Genomic DNA, 20,496 nt, shown 5'->3' on the forward strand with positions numbered 1-20,496 from the left:
AAGGAAGGAAGGAAGGAAGGAAGAATTAAGAAAAAAAAGAAAGGAAGACATAACAGTTTGTTTTTCTTGACAATCATCAAAAGCTTGCTAAGCAGCCTTGGCCGGTTTTGCTCAGTGGTTAAAGCATTGGCCCACAGATTAAAGGTCTGAGGTTCAAATGCAGATCAAGGGCATGTACCTTGGTTGCAGCCTGGTCCAGGCATGTGTGAGAGGCAAGCAATCGATGTGTCTTTCTCACATCTCTCTCTCTCTCTCTCTCTCTCTCTCTCTCTCTCTCTCTCTCTCTCTCTCTCTCTCTCTCCCCTCCCCCCCCCACCTCCTCCTGCCCTTTCTCTCTAAAAATCAATGGAAAAAATATCCTCATGTGAGGATTAAATAAATAAATAAATAAACAAACAAACAAATAAAAAGCTCGCTAAGCAGGGCCTGGTTATCATCCTAAAGGTGAAATATTAAAAGCAATAATAAACCAGATATTTTTAACAGGTTGTATGTTTGACCAATAACTAAAAACTCAAAAGCATTTTATTGTATTTGCAATTGAGATTAGTATAGTTAAAATGATAAATGAGTCTATAACATTATAATTCTTATGGCTAAAGAATGAGGAGCAGTGTGGAATCCTTTTTTGATATGAAAAGGATTAGGCTGCCCCTAAGTTTTGTGTATCAACTGATCTACCTGACTAAGCTTATATTCTATTTATTGCCCAATTTCTAAAATCAGAGCTTGTCTTAAATTGCAGGTATTTGACATGCTTGTATATTATCCCCATTAGCTCATAATTCAGGTGGTGCCCAATTAAATATAAGTGTGATAGAGACCATTAGATTTGAGAAAGGGAGAGAATACTAATTCACATGTTATAACTGTCTCTAATGAGATAACTGAATATTTGAAAAAGCCACTTAATTAGTCCACTGATATTATCAGAAATCAGATATTTTTAGTGATTGGAGACTGCTTATTTAGAATTAAGACAATCAATTCCATTTTGAAAATAGATTATTATAATAAAAGCATGCTATATTATAAAAGTTTTGAAAGGAATGAACAAATGGATAAATCATTCAAATCTTTGGGTAAATTTTGACTACTGTTATTTTTCAATACTTTATGGAAATATAGAAATGAATAGATATGTAATATGGCATTTTAAAATGTTAAAACAGTACCTAATGTTATGTCATAATAACTATTTTGCCTGATCCATGTGGTACAGAAGCCTAGCCATTCAAACTCTTCTAAAAAGACTAAATTTTAGATATAGCAATAAAACCATATCAAGCAATTTGGCTGCAAACCTTACAACATCTCCCCAAGATAGCAAGGTGATAAGATAATTTTTTGCAGAAGTTCCTTCTAATCAGCCTCAGTCAACAGAAGATCTTTAGAGATTATTTGTAGGCTATATTTACTAGTGTTAACTTGGCAATCTAGGGCATTCAAAGAAAACATCCTAAGTAGATAGACTATCACTTCATAAAAGTGATCATTCTTTCTTGACATAACAGTGCCAAAAATAGCATTATTTGGCCTCAGTGACTTACCTTCCTAAAGTTCCCTCTCACCACCTTTCATATCAAAGACTTTATATCTTATTAAAATTGAAAAAAAAATCTACTAAGGTTAAAGTGTCTTACCCAGTTGTTCAATAGAATTCTTTATTCCGTGTTCAGCTTGGACCTCATATAATTATACATTAAATTAAAATGTATTTTAGTGATTTAATTAAAGTACTAACAATACAGCACTACCACGATATCCTGGGTATCTACTCTGCTAAGTACTAAAAGAAAAACAATCACAGAATTGATAAACTTGTCATCTAATGGGAGAGAAAAAATCCAGATATAATTTTTTGCAACAAATATGCAGCATATTAAATATCTTAAAAGATGAACATTGTACGTTCCATGAAAGGATTTAAAAGTTCTTCACTATTTCTGCCTTGTGAAATCAGACAGGACCTCCCAGAAGATGTGACATTTAAGCTGGACAAATAAAATTTCACAAAGAGCAAAAGAAAGGGGGTTACAGTCCATTAAGTGGGGATTAGCAAGGGCAAAATGAAGAAAAACAAATAATAATTGATAGAAATATGGCATATGGTAACACAGGTACAGATGAAACAAAAAAAAAGTATACTATAAGTAAAATTTGAAGGTCCTAGTATTCCATATTCAGACGGTTTGATTATATCTTTTAAAAAGAACATGATGAAGAGCCTTGGATATCTCAGTAGGAAGGTGACATATTGAGATGTAAGTTTTAGAAAGGTCACTCTGATAGCAGTGCAGAAAATGTGTTGGTGTGGGAGAATACAAGTAAGATAATAGATTAGGAAACTATTTCAGATGAGAAGTGCTTTATCCTCTCTGCAAATGTAGAGCCAAACAGTTATCCACTCAATGGAAGATCCACAGGTAGAGAAAGTCTCAAAGAATTTAATGGAAGCATGGAGCACACCCAATGGGGAATTGGAAATTGAGTTAACCACACACTAATAAGAGGTCTGCCAAGTAGACCTGGATTTTATTATATATATAATAAAAAAAACAGAAGTTTATAACAGTGCCAATCATCATGGGTATACCCTTTTCTCTAGTAATGCTCAGTGGCAGGCAGGAGTAAGAAAGCAGAAAGCTGCCGGGACCGGTTTGGCTCAATGGATAGAGCGTCGGCTTGGGGACTGAAGGGTCCCGGGTTCGATTCTGGTCAAGGGCATGTACCTTGGTTGCGGGCATATCCCCGGTAGGGGGTGTGCATGAGGCAGCTGATCGATGACTCTCTCATTGATGTTTCTAACTCTCTATCTCTCTCCCTTCCTCTCTGTATAAAATCAATAAAATATATTTTAAAAAAAAAGAAAGCAGAAAGCTGAATATTGGAAAGTGTATGTGTAGTGTATATACAAGAAGGCCAGGGAATTAAGGGGTCTAGACAGTGGTGTAGAATGGAAAGGAAGTGAATTCAGGAGGGGGTTGTGTTCTTAATGAGATCAAAGATTAGACATAATGGAAGAAAGGAGGAGAAGATGCTATAATCAAGAAGAGCTGTAATACTTCAGAGGAGACATAGTTCACCATGATGACAAACTGAAATGTGTGATTTTTTGGATTTGACAGCAAGATTCCTACACAGAGGGCTCTTATATGTCAAAACAACTCTTCAATATCTTTCTTTATGTTTGTATCTTTTTTTAAAAAAACTTTGGAACACTTTGCCACAGTCATGTATAAAATAAGCTAATGGCAAGAGGGAAATACCCATTGATATGTAAAAAGAAGCCAACTTATATTAATGATTTTTATATATTTCTGATATTTAGTGAAATATATCCAATGAAAATAACTTGAATTATAAGGAAGTGAAAACTGAAGATGTTTTAACTTGCTAACTCCATTCTAAAGTAAATCTCAATTAACTTATTTCAGTCAGGTTTATAGCATCATGAACTGATCAGCTTTAAATAAAATAATTTTAAGTATGACTTCAAGGACATTCTGAATGGAATGATTGAGTTATATGTATTTGGCCTTTTACTATCACTATTGCTTCAGGAAAACTATCATTCCTATGTACTCTACCTTTCCATTGAGTGAAAGACATTTTGATGATTTATATTGTCCATAAAGGTATGCTAGTCTAGACTAGAGATGCAATCTGTAAGGCCAAGCATGTCCATAAATCTGAATCTTTCATCTTTTCTCATGTTCAGAGAGAAGCTATTTTTTTTTTTTAGAATTGCCTTCCCCCAAGGAAAAGCCAACACATCTATAGAATGGTGTGTTTTGTTTAAGTCTTGTAGGTTTATTGAACACATGAACCTATCACACATAATAGCTAACTTTTTTAATTAATGAGTGCTAACTTTTCTAAGACACTGTTCTAAGGTCCTTGCACAATATAACTCAGTAAGTCCTCACAACAATCTGCAGAGATAAATACTGTTATCCTTATCTTGTAGAGGAGGAAACTTCGGTTAAATAACATAATCCAGGACTCCCAGCCATAAGTTAATAGCAGGTAGGAGTTCCAGACAAAGACATTCTGGCAGCAGAGTGCATGCTCTCAATCACATATTGCCCCTTCAGAACTATTATTTTAATTCAGGTTAAAATTTAGGGGGAAAAAGTCTCCTTTTCCTCTATATATTAAACCAATATAAAGGAAACTAAAAATTTTAAGTTTTATTTTAGCAGGTCAAGATCACCACTAATATGCTCCATCAAGTAAAGCAAAAACCTGCAAATCACTTTATCTTTTATTACTAAAAATTATAATTAGAGCACTTTTCATTTGTATTTAACCAGTGTCCAAAGACTATGTACCATTATATGTATAAACTGTGAAAGAATTTTACCACTTGAGTCAAAGCTCTTAGTATTTTATATATTGACATGATTCCTTTTATAGCTAATTTGTGGGAGTTAGGTGGTCAAGGTTATTTTACTTTTTAGAAAATATGTATTTTTATTTATTTCAGAGAGGAAGGGGGAGAGAGAAAGAGATAGAAACATCAATGATGAGAGAGAATCACTAATCGGCTGCCTCCTGCACACCCCACGCCCCACACTGAAAATCGAGCCCACAACCCAGGCATGTGTCCTGACTATAATCTTCTGTAAGACCATGATCTTCTGGTCCACGCTCAACCAACCACTAAGCAACACCGCCTGGCTATATTACTTTTTCCTTCCAAATTCCACTTTATTCATCTTCTTTGGAGCAATCCAAATATGTCTGCCTTTTCTTGTGTCGGCTAAAGGATATTCTTATTTATTTTTTAAATCTTTTAGAATGTAGAAAAGCAACAGATTTGGGAGTAAATTTGGAAGATGCCACTGATCTTCCCAGTTCCTACTCACAGATGCTAAATTTGATATGCTGTGTTTTCTCTCCTGATAAAACATTAATGCATATCACCTCTCAAAATCTGAAAAGTGAATTAATGTGCCCTGAAAGGAATTACTAAAGAATGCAACATTCACACTTTCATCTGCTTCCAGCTTCACATTTCTCATGTGTATTATGCAGTATGTAGTATGAAATGAAAGTTATTACCAAAGTGAACTCTAGTGAAATTCTCACACTTTCTGCATATTTAACTCCTAGATCCTATTTAAGAAAACTAAAATCAGAACTAGTGAATAAATTACTACTTTTAACTCATATATTCTGACTTTTGATTTGACTTTTTAGTAGTAATTGATATGGGTATCTGTGACCCACCTTTCTTAGGAGATTGCCATGGCAACTCTTGAGGTATGGTTCAAGTTCACTGGAGCTTCCTCCTTTGTTGATGCTAAATACAGAAGCTTCATTTGATTTCAGCTTGTCTGTTTTTAGAGGGAGCAATGTACCACAGTTCTTTCTACTTCCCAGGCTGACTTTTTCATTGCCATGGAGACCAGATCTACCCACACAACTAAGGTCTGAAACTATTCCTAGTATGGCTAAAACTAAGACCTTGGTCCCCAAGGTCTGTTATATAATTAAAGTGTATTGTTTGGTTAAGGAAGATCTCCAGCTTCTGTTTTTGAAGTTATTTATTGATTTTCCACAAAGAGAAAACAGACTTTCTAGTTCTGTGCTTCAAGATTTACAGTAAGGAGGAAAGAAAATGTCATCATGACATTTTCCTTGGTCATGTTCTGCTTTTGTGTGTAAATATGGTATATACATTGCTTAGTCAATCACTATGGAGTAATGTTTCATTTCAAATTGTGTGACAGGTTTTCCTAAATAGTAGTAAAGGCATTTAATGTATATTTCACAGTGATATTAGAATGTTTTTAATTCTAGATTGGGATTGTCTAAATTTGTTCTTAAATCTAGTATAAGTGTCCTTTACATTAGTTCTTCACTTTCTCACAATAATATCAGTATGAGTCAAGTTATTCTAGACCTTTCATCATAACTATAAATCCAGTTATAGCACATTCAGATAGAGCAGATGAGTTATCTTTGAAAGATCATATACACCATTACAGCTGTATTCTAATGTGTTCTTTTTTTAAAAAAAAAAAGTTTATTGTTTTACATATATATTTATGTATATATGACTTTAACAATGGGGATTTGTGAGAAGAGTCTATGATGTCATTGTAGAGTGAAAAACAGAAACTATGAAAATGTTATTAAGATAAGAGATTAGATTTATAATAAGTTGGAGATAAATAAAAACACTTTATTAACATTATTAACATTCTGATAAGTAACACTTAAAGGACTGTTTTATGTTCTTTCACATGTCTCTTACATTTTCTCTTTTTTCTTTTTTAAATTCTTTATTGTTTAAATATTACATATAGTATTACATATGTCTCTTTTTCCCCCCATTGACCTCTCCCTGGCTACCTCCACTCCCCAGCACATGCCCTCACCACCCTAGTGTCTGTGTCCATTGGTTATGCTCATATGCATGCATACAAGTCCTTTGCTTAATCTCTTAACCCTCCACCCTGTCTTTCCTCTGAAATTTGATGGTCTGTTAGATGCTTGTCTGTCTCTGATCTGTTTATATTGTTCATTATAGTCTACAAATGAGTGAGATCATGTGATATTTATCTTTCTATGACTGACTTATTCGCTTAGCATAATGCTCTCCATGTCAATCCATGCTGTTGCAAATGGTAAGTTTTTTTCTTTTTTACAGCAGCATAATATTCCATTATGTAGATGTACTGGTTTTTAATCCACTCATCTGCTGATGGGCACTTAGGCTCTATCCAAATCTTAGCTATGGTAAGTTGTGCTGCTATGAACATAGGGGTGCATATTTCCTTTCTTATTGGTGTTTCTGATTTCTTGGGATATATTCCTAGAAGTGGGATTACTTGGTCAAATGGGAGTTACTGTTTTCCACATGACTGCACCAGTCTGCATCCCCACCAGCAGTGTATGAGGGTTCCTTTTTCTCCACATCCTCGCCAGCACTTGTCATTCGTCAAATTGTGTGTGTGTGTTTTTTTCTTTATTGATTAAGGTATTACATATGTGTCCTTATTCCCCCATTACCTCCCACCCACCCCCATTCATGCCCTTACCCCCCTGTTGTCTGTCCATTGATTAGGCTTATATGCATGCATATAAGTCCTTTGGTTGATCTCTCCATGTTACCCCCACTGTCCCCTACCTTCCCTGAGGTTTGACATTCTGATTGATGTTTCTCTGTCTCTGGATCTGTTTTTGTTCATCAGTTTATGTTGTTCGTTATATTCCATATATGAGTGAGATCCAATTGTTGATGATAGCCATTCTAACAGATGTGAGATGGTACATCATTGTTGCTTTGATTTGCATCTCTCAGATGATTAGTGACTTTGAGCATGTTTTCATATGTCTCCTGGCCTTCTAAATGTCCTATTTTGAAAAGTGTCTATGTAAGTTCCTTGCCCATTTTTTTTATTGGATTGTTTATCTTCCTTTTGTTGACATATATGGGTTCCCTGTAAATTTTGAAAATTAGGCCCTTATCGGAGATAACATTGGCAAATATGTTCTCCCATGCATTGGGCTTTCTTGTTGTTTTCTTGATGGTTTCTTTTGCTGTCCAGAAGCCTTTATAGTTTGTTTATTTTGTCCTTAGTTTCTATTGCCCTAGGAACTGTATCGGTGAAGATATTGCTACGACATATGTCTGATACTTTGCTGCCTATGGATTCTCCTAAGATTTTTATGGTTTCCCATATTATATTCAAGTCCTGTATCCATTTTGAGTTTATTTTTGTGTTTGGTGTAAGTTGGAGCTCTAGTTTCATTTTTTTGGCATGTGTTTGTCCAATTTTCCCAACATCATTTATTGAAGACACTGTTTTGATGACATTGTATGTTCTTGTCTCCTTTGTCAAATATTAATTGAGCATAATGCCTTGTGTCAATTTATGGGTTCTCTGTTCTATCCCATTGGTCTATATGTCTGTTCTTGTACCAATATCAGGCAGTTTTGAGAACAGTGGCTTTGTAATATAGTTTGATATCTGGTATTGTGACCCCTCCACCTTTCTTATTCTTTCTCAAGATTGTTGTGGCTATTTGGGGTCTTTTTTTATTCCATAGGAATTTTTGGAGAGTTTGTTCTAGGTCTATGAAATATGCCATTGGTATTTTAATGGGTATTGCATTAAATCCATAGATTGCTTTGGGTAGTGTGGACATTTTAATGATGTTGATTTTACACTTTCTTTTTAACTTTCTTGGCATTTACTTTGCTAGGGAAGGTATTTTTGTTGTCTTTATTGCTAAGAAATTCAGTTGGCAGTGGCCCCAAAGTCCTTGCCAGAGTTGTTAATAAGCAAATGATATCAAATGTAAAGTTGGTATGCCAAGGAAGTTAGTAATAAGGCATTAACATTTGGAAGTTATTGAAGGGGAGAAATCAATATTGTAATTTTTGTAATATTGTAAGCTCAGCCAGAACAAGTAAGCAGAAATCTACTTCAATTTTCTACAATCATAAACGATGGTACAGCATGAGAGGAAATAATGTCTTTAAATTTTTAGCACAAGCCCTGGCCGTTGTTCCCCAGTGTTTAGAACATCATCCTGCACACCAAAGGGTCTCAGGTTCTATTCCCAGTCAAAGGCACCTACCTGGGTTGAAGGTTCTATCCCTGCCCCCCCCGCCATGGGGTACCTGCAAAAGGCAAGCAATCCATGTGTATCTCCCTCACATCTCTTTCCCTCTCTCTCCCTCTTTTCTCTCTCCCCCTCATCCCTCCATCCCACTCTCACCAAAAAAAAATCAATGGGAAAATATCCTCAGGTGAGGATTAACAAAAAATAAATTTAAAAGAATAAATAAATAACTTTTTAGCAGAAATCACTTCTTTACTTACTCTGCACCAAACCCCACACACACATACTCACCCACACGCCCACTGTTGTACTTTCATTGAAAAGTCTGTAGTATTTCATTCATTTTTGCAAATCAATACCTCAGTTTTTCCCTCATTTCATCAGGAGGGATATCATGAAGCTGATACTGAATGATTTTTTTAAGTAATTCCACCAAAATCAAGATGGCAGTACTTTGAGCATAGTGTATGAATTTAGAATAAGAATAGGGTTGACTATAAACTAAAAGTTTACAAAGATCTATGTTACTGTTAATTTGAAATGCCTTCTATATAGATATTTATTTTAGATCAAATTTTCAAAAATTAGAAATTCTTGCACCATTGACTGTCTATTTACTAGAGAAACTGGGCGGTAAAAATACAATTTGCATAACATCAAAATTTACTGATCACAGATGGTGTTTGCCGCTCAACAACTTGACATAGAGCAAAGTCCTTTGTTTACTCTGAGTAGGTTCTGATGGAGTAAATATACTACATGTATCTTTATAACCCCAACTCCCCAGGTACAAATGCTCTTATCTGTTATTCACCAGGATATCTAATTCGGAGAATTCAGGCTAAAGTGCAATGGACAAATTAAATAGCATAGGTCATGGAAGTAAAATCATTTTTATCACACATTCACGTAAGTGGTTTAGGGTTCAGATAAGATTAGAACTGCTTTTTAGAACGGTATCAGGTAGGAAAGAGAATGTCTTAGTGGGGCTGGAAGGGTCAGAGGACCCATTGAAAGAAAAAGACAAGAAAACAAGTTGGGTGTGATTGGTCCCAATTTGCCTTTTCATTTTGGCAGACCAGTCATAGTTACAGATGAAGTGTTATGTCATATAAGACTTACCTGTTCACCCTATTGGCAGTTCTCATCACTGAGTCACTTCACACCAATTATCATCCAGACAGAATATGATCTGTTTAATTATATCCTTTAAATATAACCAGGTAAGGTAGTGGTAGAGGTTAAAATTTCTTATAAATTAAAAATATGCATTGTTTGTCTCTAAAATATTAGGGAATAAAAAGTCTATTTCCTATAGTGCAGTGTTTCCCAAACTTTTGACATATGTGTACCCCTTCTATAATTTTCATAACACCGAGTACCCCTCGTACTCATGAGAATGTAGAATTAGGCGCAACTAAGCACGGTGCAGTGCATATCCCCACCAAACTCTTCCCATACCTCTGGGGGTACGCGTACCACACTTTGGGAAACACTGCTAGTGTGTTAATGTCTCAGACTTCAGGCGTATGTTATCTCTGAAGCTACTTTACTTAGAAATGAGAATTTTAAAGAGCTTATTTTAAAATAAGCAATATTAATCATAAAATAGGTTGCAACAGCAAACCATTCTTCCAATAAACTGTTACCCACCCACGTTGCTAAAAGAAAAATTTACATGGACGGTTGTCTCGGGCTTTAATAGGACGCTTTTATTAATCTCAAAATAACTCTATGAAATGTTTAAATGCAGGGATGCATTAGGATGGAATGGTTTAAGAGTTGATATAAATGTTTTATAGGAAAGGGGAAAAAACTTTTTATCTAGTCGGCGTTCTTTGGCTGGGGCTCACAAGTTAAATCGACAAAAGATTAACAGGAGGAAAGGCATATAAATTGTATTCTATGTTAATACTTAGCTTTTATGTACGCAGAAACCTTCATAGAAAAGAAGACCTAAATAAGCTGTTAGACTTGGAGCCCTAAATACCATTTTAACAAAAAGTGATAAATTGTAGAAAAAGTGATAAGATAAAGGAAAGGGGTTTGGGGCTGCTTGGTCAGTAAATTGTAGAAAAGTAAATATATGGGGAAAACTAACATGAGATAAGGGTTATTTCAGTAAGTTTTGCTTGTGCTGACCCATCTTGATGCCAGATTTCTGTCTCCAATGATAAGGGTTGTTCTTCTGATGTGGAAGAGGAGAGGAGGAACAAATTCAAAGGAGAAATGTATATCCTGCTTTTTAGGTAGATGGGGAATAGCCAAAGATTTGTCTGTGTTTGCTGCTTCTTAATTACCTTCAGCTCAAAATAATTCAGGTGCCCAAGTGTCATATTTTTGGGTGGCATATTATATTCCCCTTCAGTTTTAAAGCCCATTGTAAGCATCATAACTAAGCTGTTTTATATTTTATATATACATACATATGTACATTCATTTTTTGTCTCCTTTAAATTTGCTGTGAATTTCAACTATTTTTACTTTCTATATATGTTTAATTAAAATTAACATAGTCATACAGCGTTATTAATGTAATTACATATAAAAATGTAACTACATATAATATACATTATTAGGGTAATTGTATATTTGCATTTTAGTTATATAATTGAATCTGTCTGTGTGTGTGTGTGTGTGTGTGTACATATACATGTACTTAAATTTTAATAGTATTTTAATGATAATTATTAGCTATAAAATTTTAAGACAGCAATTGGGGTAGGGGTTGTACAACTATATCATGAACTCTTTGAGGTCAGACTATTATTTTTGTATATTTATCCCTAACATTTGATATATCTACCTGTAGGTGCACATTAAATCCTTATTGAACTTTACATATCTATAAAATTGAATCCCTCCCATTTCTATTTTAATGGTGACATTTGAATATAATGTGGCAAAATTATATTCAATATAATGTGGCAAAATTCCATAGTACATTTTTCTGAAATATCTCTAGGCACTTAATTGAAAATAAATTGGTGGTCAATTGACAACATATCAAGTACTTCTGTGACTAATACATATAAAAGACCTTTTCAATTGTTGCTAATAGGTAAGTTTCTTTTAAAGTGTATTTTAGGTTTGCCTTCATTTCAGATTGTGGTTTTTAATGCAGACAGAAAAAGCCAGAGCGCGTGATATACTCATAATAACTAGTTAAGTCCTAAAGGCACTCTAAGGTCAGAGTATAGCAGTAGGTACATTAAGATGAGATACTACTTTCATAAGGAAGTGCTCTCTCTCCTGTGAATTATACACAGAGGATGGAATTGTGATTTGGCAATTTAGAGGAACATTCTAATTATCTGGAAACAGTATTTCCTTATCTGGTTTAGCCTGTGGCAAAGGTCATCAAATATTTTATTTTACCTGGAATTGCTAATTAAAGATCTCCAAACGTGCTGTAAGTATGGCACTATATTACTTTTTACAATTAACCACTTTATTTTGAAAAAGAATACTTTATCATGAAAATTTTACTTGTCGTTCGTAAAATAAAAACAGACTTGTTAATTCCTTCCTTCTATGGTCTTACATTTTAAAATAAGCAAATAAACAAATTTTCACAGTCTGAAAGCTCAACCTTTATGATAGATCAGGCCCTCGAAATTCATATTTATCATTTGGAACCAAAGGCATCAGTCCCTCTTTTCAATATTTACACTGAGAAAGTAATTATCACTGATGTTTATCCATGGTGTTAGTTACTCCCATTTTCCAAAAGAAAACCTTAAATATGAACACATACATTAGAAGGAGAGGCTCCGGATAATGGTGTTCCAGAAATATGTTTTTTAAGCACACAAAACAGTTCTGTTCTCCCAGGAGCTCTGCAAGTGTTACATTTGATAGGCTGGGATGTGCGCTGTTGGTGACCTTTGTTATCTGCAAGCAGCTTAAGACCAGTAGTCAGTGGTTTTGCCCTTAAATTTGCCCTGAAGCTCACTGACAGTGGAAGTGAATAAAACTCAGACAGAAGTAGGAATCTTTCCAAGTGCTATTCTGGCTTAAGGATTTCCTATTTTCATTTCCACATATTTTCTTCTATTTCATTCATTAAGGAAAAGATTTTCTCTTGCAAATATTTCTGCCTCCATCCTTACCCTATAATCTAACCCCGAGGCATTTGATTTGGGATCATCAGCTATTCCTAGCGGGTACATTATTAGAAGCCAGATTACATTTCTAAAACTTGTATTTCTAGAATTTCTCTTCCTGCTTATTATTTGAGCAGCCCGTAGTGGGAAGATTTTAAAATTCATAAAACAAAAAGGGGGAAAAAAAACATGATCCTCAACATAGCCTACATAGATTCAACCTGTGAAGAGCTTGCAGGGGAAGCAGATCCATGGAATAAGTCATCCTGTACATGACTCAACATGGCATAACATAGGAGTTTAGTAACAGGGAAACAGTAGCTGTTTCTTTTTATACAACTTGGCAGGTGGCCTCACAATTGGAGGTTTCAGTGATGAAAGAAAGCTCAATAAATGTTAAGTAATATGCCAAATAGAAATATTACTGATTTTCTTAGGGTAGCTTAGAAACACAGTTGCTGCTGTTTCAAAATGCAGTTGATTAAAAGCTTGGTAAATAGTGAAGTTTATTTCTATAGCAGTAAGTGGAGAATTTTTAAATATATTTTTATTGATTTGAGAAAGAGAGGAAGGGAGAAGAAAGCGATAGAAAAATTGATAAGAGAGAAACATCAACATTCATCAGCTGCTTCCTGCACCTCCCTCTCCCCCCACCCCTTGCTGGGTATCAGAGATCCAGGCATGTGCCCTGACCTGGAATCTAACCATTGATACTGAGCCACACCAGTCGGGTGGGAATATTTTTCTAATTAGAATATTGACACACACAAAAAAATCAAGAGCCATATAATTTGTTTGCTTTTTAAGGTATATGCAATTTCTGCTTGTTCTTTAAAAAAATAAATAAATAAATAAAATAAAAAACAGGAACCAAATTAGTCTGTCATTATAAATAATTTAACTGGTTTGAATTATTTTGACTCTTTGCTTGGGGATAAATGAAGTTGTCAAGAGCTAGAAAGCCCAATAAAAACACAAAGGTAAAGAAAGGTAGAGTGTTAAGAACCAGAAAGGGACTTGCAAAAAAGTAGAAGATAAAAATATGAGATTCACAAATGATAGGCTTTCATGGAACAGTGCCTTATGAAGCAAGTTTGTTTTTGTGTCCTAGAAATTTCATTAGATTAACCATGTACTAGTCCATCATATCTGACCCTCCTGGCCTGCCAATGCTACCCATACTTGAGATTCAGAATGCACACACCAATATATACAGTGGGCTTAATGGGCATGAGTCTGGAAGTATCTTTATAGTTGTTCTGTTTGCCTCAAGAATAAAGAGGAACTATCTAGGACACAGACAATAGAGTGGTAAAGGCCTGGGAGAGGTGGAGGGAGTCAATGGGAGAAAAACACACACACAAAGGGGACATCTGTACTACTTTCAACAATATTTTTTTAAATATAGCATAAAATTGTGTAGCTTAAATGAGTACATTTTAGCTATTGCACACGATTAATTTCTTATCATTTTTTACAATTTATATGCAATATATATGCCAAATATATCAATATATAAATATTATTAACATACTCTTGTTTTATTCCTTAACTTTATGTATTTTGAATATTTTTCTCATGACTAAATATCATCATTGTATAATAAAGTTTAATTTAAATTTTTTTACAAAGAGGAACTATTTAGCCCGGCCAGTGTTGCTCAGTGGTTGAGCATTGACCTATGAACCAGGAGGTCAGGGTGCGATTTCAGGTCAGGGCACGTGCCCAAGTGCCAGCCCAATCTCTGGTAGGGGACATACAGATGCAGCTAATTGGTGATTATCTCTCATCAGTGATTTTTCCATCTCTCTCTCCCTCTCCCTTTCCCTCTAAAATCAATAAAAACATATTAAAAATAAAGAGGAACTATTTAATAGTACATAAAAGAATAGGTGTAAAGAATTTATTCTAGTAATATTCTCAGTAGACCAAGATATTTCCATCAGATTCCATGGCAAAAACCTTGAAATTATTTGAGCTATGTAATACAGTGTTATACTGGTGATGGATCTAAGAATGAAATGCTATGTGACATGCCAAACTATAGGCCTCTGTAGTACAAAAATTGGCTTCATTCCAACCAGCCCTACCCAGTGTGACTGGCCTGAAGCAGGTCTCAAACTGTAGTGGGCACAAGAATCACCCAGGTTGTTTGCTTAAAATGCAAAGCCCCAAGTTCCATACCCAGAAATTCTAATTCAATAGATTAGGGGTAGGAGCCAGAAATCTGTGTTTAACAAGCAGACCTCCAGCCCTGAGATTTGGTAGCCAGTGGTCCTGATCACTATTAGTTGAAGAGATACCTTTCCCTGGGCGACTATCTTTTCTTATGCTAATTCATGATGGGAGCAAAAGAAGTTTACAGTTGTGAGTACACAAAATACAGTTTATTCTTGCATTATTACTTAGTAACTAGGGGCCTGTTGCAGGAAGATTCCTGCAAGATTTCCCCGCTCCACCTGCCTGCCCTGCCCCACCAGCCACACAAGCCACACACACTTTCCCTCCCACAGCCGCTTTGCTTTCCACTTTCCCTCCCTCTTCCTTCTACACTGTCTTCAGTCTTCACTCCTCCCTCAGCATATGCAAATTAACCATCATCTTCATTGGGTTAATTTGTATACTCACTCTGATTGGCTATGGGTGTGGCGAAGGTATGGTCAATTAGCATTTTTCTCTTTTATTAGTGTAGATTATTGTATTATTTTCCATTTGAACTACTATAAACCTACTTTTGTCCCACCCTGTATATACACTTTGGGAATTAAATGTAATCATTTTTTAAAATAGCAGTGCTCCCGTCACCAACCTGCACTTTGGTAAGGCACTCAATTGAGCAAGTGTTTCCAGTATCTTGGAGTAGAACTGGGCCATGCTATAGAAATAACCTCCTAAATGTAACTAATCATGACTTGATTTCCAGGCCTCTAGGTCTGGTTTAGTATGGGTTAAGTGCACTAGAAATTAAACTGCTCATGTAACATTTTTCTCTGAGGGGAACTAAGGGATGTGTTCAAAACAACAACTTACAAAATGTTTGCATTGCATAGATAAATTAGGAACAGTTCAAATTTAGAAATTAACCCGTGCCCAAGGTTAGATTGCCTGTGACTTTTCTGTTTCAAATTCCGTGAGAGTACCTGAGGGGAGGAGGGGGAGGTGACTGTATAAAGAAGGCGAAGGGATTAGCTAAAGACCCTATGTGCATACCCCATGTGGTGAAGGGCAAAGGAGGGTAGAGGTGGGATAAGGGGGGTGGAAGGGGAGACACCTGCAATAGTGTCAACATTAAAAATTATTAAGAAAAAAAAAGAAATTCCATGACCTTATGAAACAAAGTGATAGAAGCCAGAGCTAGCATTCCAATATTACAATTTCCTCTAAAAGTAGGTATATTTTGTTTCATTTGACTTACATATGAATATTATTTCATTACCAGATCATTTTCTATAAAAGAATGGTATGCTATAATATACAAAAATTAGCTCTGCTGATTTCTGAACTATGCTGCATTGTTTTCCAAATACAGTGCTATGGGCTACTCACACCCTTCTCATTTCTAAGGGAGGTAGTAATGAACAACACCTTGTTTCTTCTTAACGTACTCAAAAGCTGTTACGGGATATTGCAGATAAAAGCCTGCCCTAGGCCAGAAAGAACACTTGTGTCTCATGGCAGTATGTGGATTCCTCAAAATCCAAAAAAATGAACTAAAAGAGACTACAGTTTATTTTATCCCAATTGTTCTTCTTTTTCCGGGTCGTTCAGAAACTTTAGTCTCTTCTAGTTTCTTAATTCCCTGGCATGTGGCTCATGTTCCGTTGTAAAGTCACCCTTTCATCACATTTGCCCTGTTAGAGCTTTTCATTTCTCCCAATTTTGTGTTGGTCAGCATTTGGCCTCCTCATTGGAGCCACATTAGCTGACTCTTTTATCTCACCAATTAGCACGTGGTTAACAAATATATATCAGAGTAGTTAGATAGAAGGTAGACCAGAAAACTTTTCCTCCTAATTCTTCATTTGATGAATTTGAGGAAAGATCTCATATAGAAATAAAGTTTAATTTCCTTGAAAGACTGGTCATTTTACATGTGTATGAAGAATACTTTTAACAAACTTTTCTCATTAAAATTATAGACATGCATATACAAATATAGAGGTGGGAAAAGATGTATCTGTGCTGTGTATTATTTTGCATACGTAAGATTGGCGTTTCCAAATAACCAAGCCTAAAGCCCAAAGTGTCCCATTTATGGCCCAATAAATTTGCATGCCAACAAAAAAAACATGGTATTGAAACCATATGCAATTCTAGCCATATTTTTTTTCTCTTTCTCTTCATGGGTGTTGCATGATGGTATTTCTAGTACAAATACTAATGTGCTTTAGAAATAATGGCACGCACAGGTCTTTTCATCATATTGTATCACTGCTTTATCATATTAGGCTAATACACTGCGAGAGTTGGTAGAACCTCTCCATGCCAAATCGGATCCACTTCTGTTGGCACTCCACCCATTGGATTCACAGATTGCTAAGCTAATGTTTAGAGAATTTAGATCGGAGAGAGTCGGCACGGCGCAGACTCCACATCAACCTCTTGCAAGCAACTAAAATGGCCTCGTCCTTGCTGTTTATAACAGAGAACAGACTTTTAAGAGCTTAGATCATCAAGTGTTTTTGGATCGGGGGCCTCCCAAAAGGGATATTAAGAGGGGCAGGCCACTCTTAAGAAGAATGCGAGCTTTCTACACTGGGACTAGCATAAGATCAAAGCCAATCAAGATGGAGCACAGTGACAAAACACTGCCATGTCTGTGAGAGAACAGAAGGGAAAGGGGACTGACCTGGGAAGGGCTCTGTGTGGTGACATTTCAGTTGTGTTCTCCTTACACCAGGAAAGGAGAGGGATCGGCTCTGCTAACTAGAAAACCCTGGCTGTTTAATGGACTCTTGGGTGGCCTCTTGAAGGCAAAGCAGAGGAAGCAAATTCTGTGTATTGAGTGTATTTTGCATTTTTAAAACTTGACGTGCTGTATTGTACTAAATTAAGTGTAATCTATTAAGGCAAGGTATACACAACCTGCTCTGAAACTTACTATGTTTATTCTATTATAAAGTGTGTTCAGGTGCAACACAGAGATTGCTTTTGGTGACACTAATGAAGAAAATTCCTCACGCCAGGCTTTGTTAGATTCCTCGGCTAAAATCCTAACTTTCTCCTTATTTCTTGGCACTTGTATACAAATGGTGTTGCCTCACAGGACAGGCATGAGCTATTCTTTTCTGTAAAATTTTCCTAATCTATAGGCTGTGGTTTTCACTTTTGAAAAAGTATTTTGTCTGGATGTCTTTCAAACGAGCTTCACATATTATTTAATACTATGTAACTGGGTCCCTTATGACTCACTATTGCTTATTTTTCTTCTGTAGTGGATGTGAAATTTCCTTTATTTAGTTGGATAAGATACTCTGTAATAATTTCAATGCTAATTAATGGATATTTAATACTGTGCAATGAACAGATAATTTAACATTGTATTTGGAAATGTTTTTTTTTTCTTCCTGTCCCCGCAGTGTGTGGTATTGCATAATGTGAATACATGTAAAAATATAAATTACTTAAAAAATAAAATATGACCAATTGGTTTCAGATCTTTTCAGATAGCTAAATAATTTGCTAAGTATGCTTGATAGTAAATATCTTTCTGAAGAGAAGTAATCTATGCTTCTTTCTCACAAATGGAATTTGTGTTGTGAATAAAAATCACATTGATCTGCCTTACAATTGCTTCTGTGCTCTAACCGTTTCAATGTGTTTTTTAAGTATATATAAAAATGATGGTTCCGATATGTAGAAATCCATCAAAAAGCATTTTGTTGGTATTTAATATTAGCAGGAAGATCTTGGGTCATCCTCTCTGTTTATGTTATAGTGAAACTTTAGGATATGAAGTATTTTAGTTTTTTTCTCATTAAGGACTATAATAACTCCACATTGATTTTTAAAGATAATCATCTCTTAGCTTTGATTTTTAACTGTCCCCTTAATGAATCCCTGCCTAAGAACCAGGTACCTTGACTTCCATGTGTCTATTATTTAAATTTTCTAAATTCCATGGGCAAACTCAGAATTGATCATTTATGTCTCTGGTTGTCCTTCGAAGAACCTTTCCTGTGGGTCAATAAATCAATGCCAAGGACACCAAGATTTCTCCATCCATAGAAACTATCCATCATAGCAACCGCTGTATAGTGCCCTGGAAATTCAATCACTGTCATATAGTTGTGGCATTAAACCACATAATTTGGCAGAATTGACATGCATAGAGAATGAAGTACAGAAAAATCTCCAGCTCTGACTTTTCTGTCACATCTTTACTGTTGTGCAGAAGGGACTGACAGACACTAGTATGTGCTATACTTGATTTTGGTGAAGTACAAGGTCATTCTTACACAGGGATAGGCCACATGTGTTCTTTAAGAATACACTTAGCAATGCTGGTAGATTCACTCAACCTGTACTTTTTAAAATAGGGGGGGTTCTTCATTAAAATTAATTTTTTTATCAGAGAAATTGTTATTTTGACTAAGGGAAAAAAATTACTTTTTTTTTTAAATGAAAAGGGTAGTTGATTACAGAACAGTGAGTAAAAGCCAGGTTTTAAAATACTATGCTTTTTTCTGGTATAACCAATTGACCTCCCTCTCCCCGCCCCAGTTTTACAATGCTAAGCATAGCTAGTTGACTTATATAAAATCATACGTTAAGAGAGCTAATATATAATTATAAGACAATTCACATTACAGTGTAAAGTCCTGAATACATAATCATCTTTAGCATAAAACCTATAAACATTAAACCCATCTACATTAAACCCATTAAAAGTTTAATTATCACCTTACATATAAATAAGTTGTTCATCAGGGAGCACTGGTACATTAGCATTCACAGAAAATATTCCCGTTGTCTCAATGCAAACGTTTAATTGACCTTCATGACAAGAATAGTGCTCCACATACGTGACACCATTAGCCTGGAAGCCTTTAGGCGCTCTGGCTCTGCAAGAACGAATGCCTCTCACATTTGACTGGTGACTAATGCTACTATGTCCAGCCTTCTCTGCCCCTTGTGACTTAGCTCTTCCAAGCTTTCTGTGCTCATTACCCAGCTGAGTTGTGGAAGGAATGACTGTTTCCAGAAAGACATCATTGTCCAATTTTAAAAGCGCGCAGCTCCCTTCCAAAACATGTACCAAAACATGTTGACTCGGTTCTTCAAGAGCCCAGCGGGTCTATTTGTTGCGTTTTCTTTTCATCTTTTGCTTTCTTTCAACATGGTCATTACAGTCCTGGGGAAATGGAGAAGACGCCAGCAGGAAATTGGGGGTCGCCAAGTTTGTGTTCTGCTCTCCATAATTTTCACCAAAGGAACATGAACAAAATTGAATAATAGACTGGGATAAAATTTGCACAGTCGCCTGACATGGAGCCCTCTTTGGAGCACTGTGTGTATAAAGTAGAGAAAAACCATCATTCAGCTTAAATCTTGGGTACCTGAGACCCTGTGCCAGACAGAAGAATGGGAAATGCAAATAAGAGGGAGGGTTCTCCGCTCAGGGAAAGTCACAGTCTAGGTCTCTGAAGGAGGGTCCAAATGGGGCCATTGAGGCACAGGAAGAAAAAACATTGGAATGTGTCCTCAATTTTTAGAGCTCGTTTTTTATTTCTTTTCTCTGTTTCATTACATGCATATCAACATAGAGTAATGCATGTATATAAGTTATCAAAAGCAGAAGTGTTTT

At 35.7% G+C, this 20,496-nt stretch overlaps 1 protein-coding gene across 6 annotated transcripts in view; it reads left to right on the top strand.

Annotated features, from left to right (window-relative positions):
- The window catches only part of CNKSR2 (connector enhancer of kinase suppressor of Ras 2), a 236,281-nt gene that overhangs the window by 208,966 nt on the left and 6,819 nt on the right, over positions 1-20,496 (top strand). For 2 of the 6 annotated variants that reach the window (XM_036439621.2, XM_036439620.2), the window contains one exon: positions 17,138-18,476. The exons of the other annotated variants lie outside the window; for them this stretch is intronic. In XM_036439621.2, the coding sequence (XP_036295514.1) occupies positions 17,138-17,142 (5 nt within the window). In that variant the 3' untranslated portion in view covers positions 17,143-18,476. Of the gene's footprint in view, positions 1-17,137; positions 18,477-20,496 lie in introns of those variants that run through there. 6 annotated transcript variants of the gene reach the window in all.

This window comes from Pipistrellus kuhlii, unplaced genomic scaffold (genome assembly GCF_014108245.1).
Source record: "Pipistrellus kuhlii isolate mPipKuh1 unplaced genomic scaffold, mPipKuh1.p scaffold_m20_p_16, whole genome shotgun sequence".
Lineage (NCBI taxonomy): Eukaryota > Metazoa > Chordata > Mammalia > Chiroptera > Vespertilionidae > Pipistrellus > Pipistrellus kuhlii.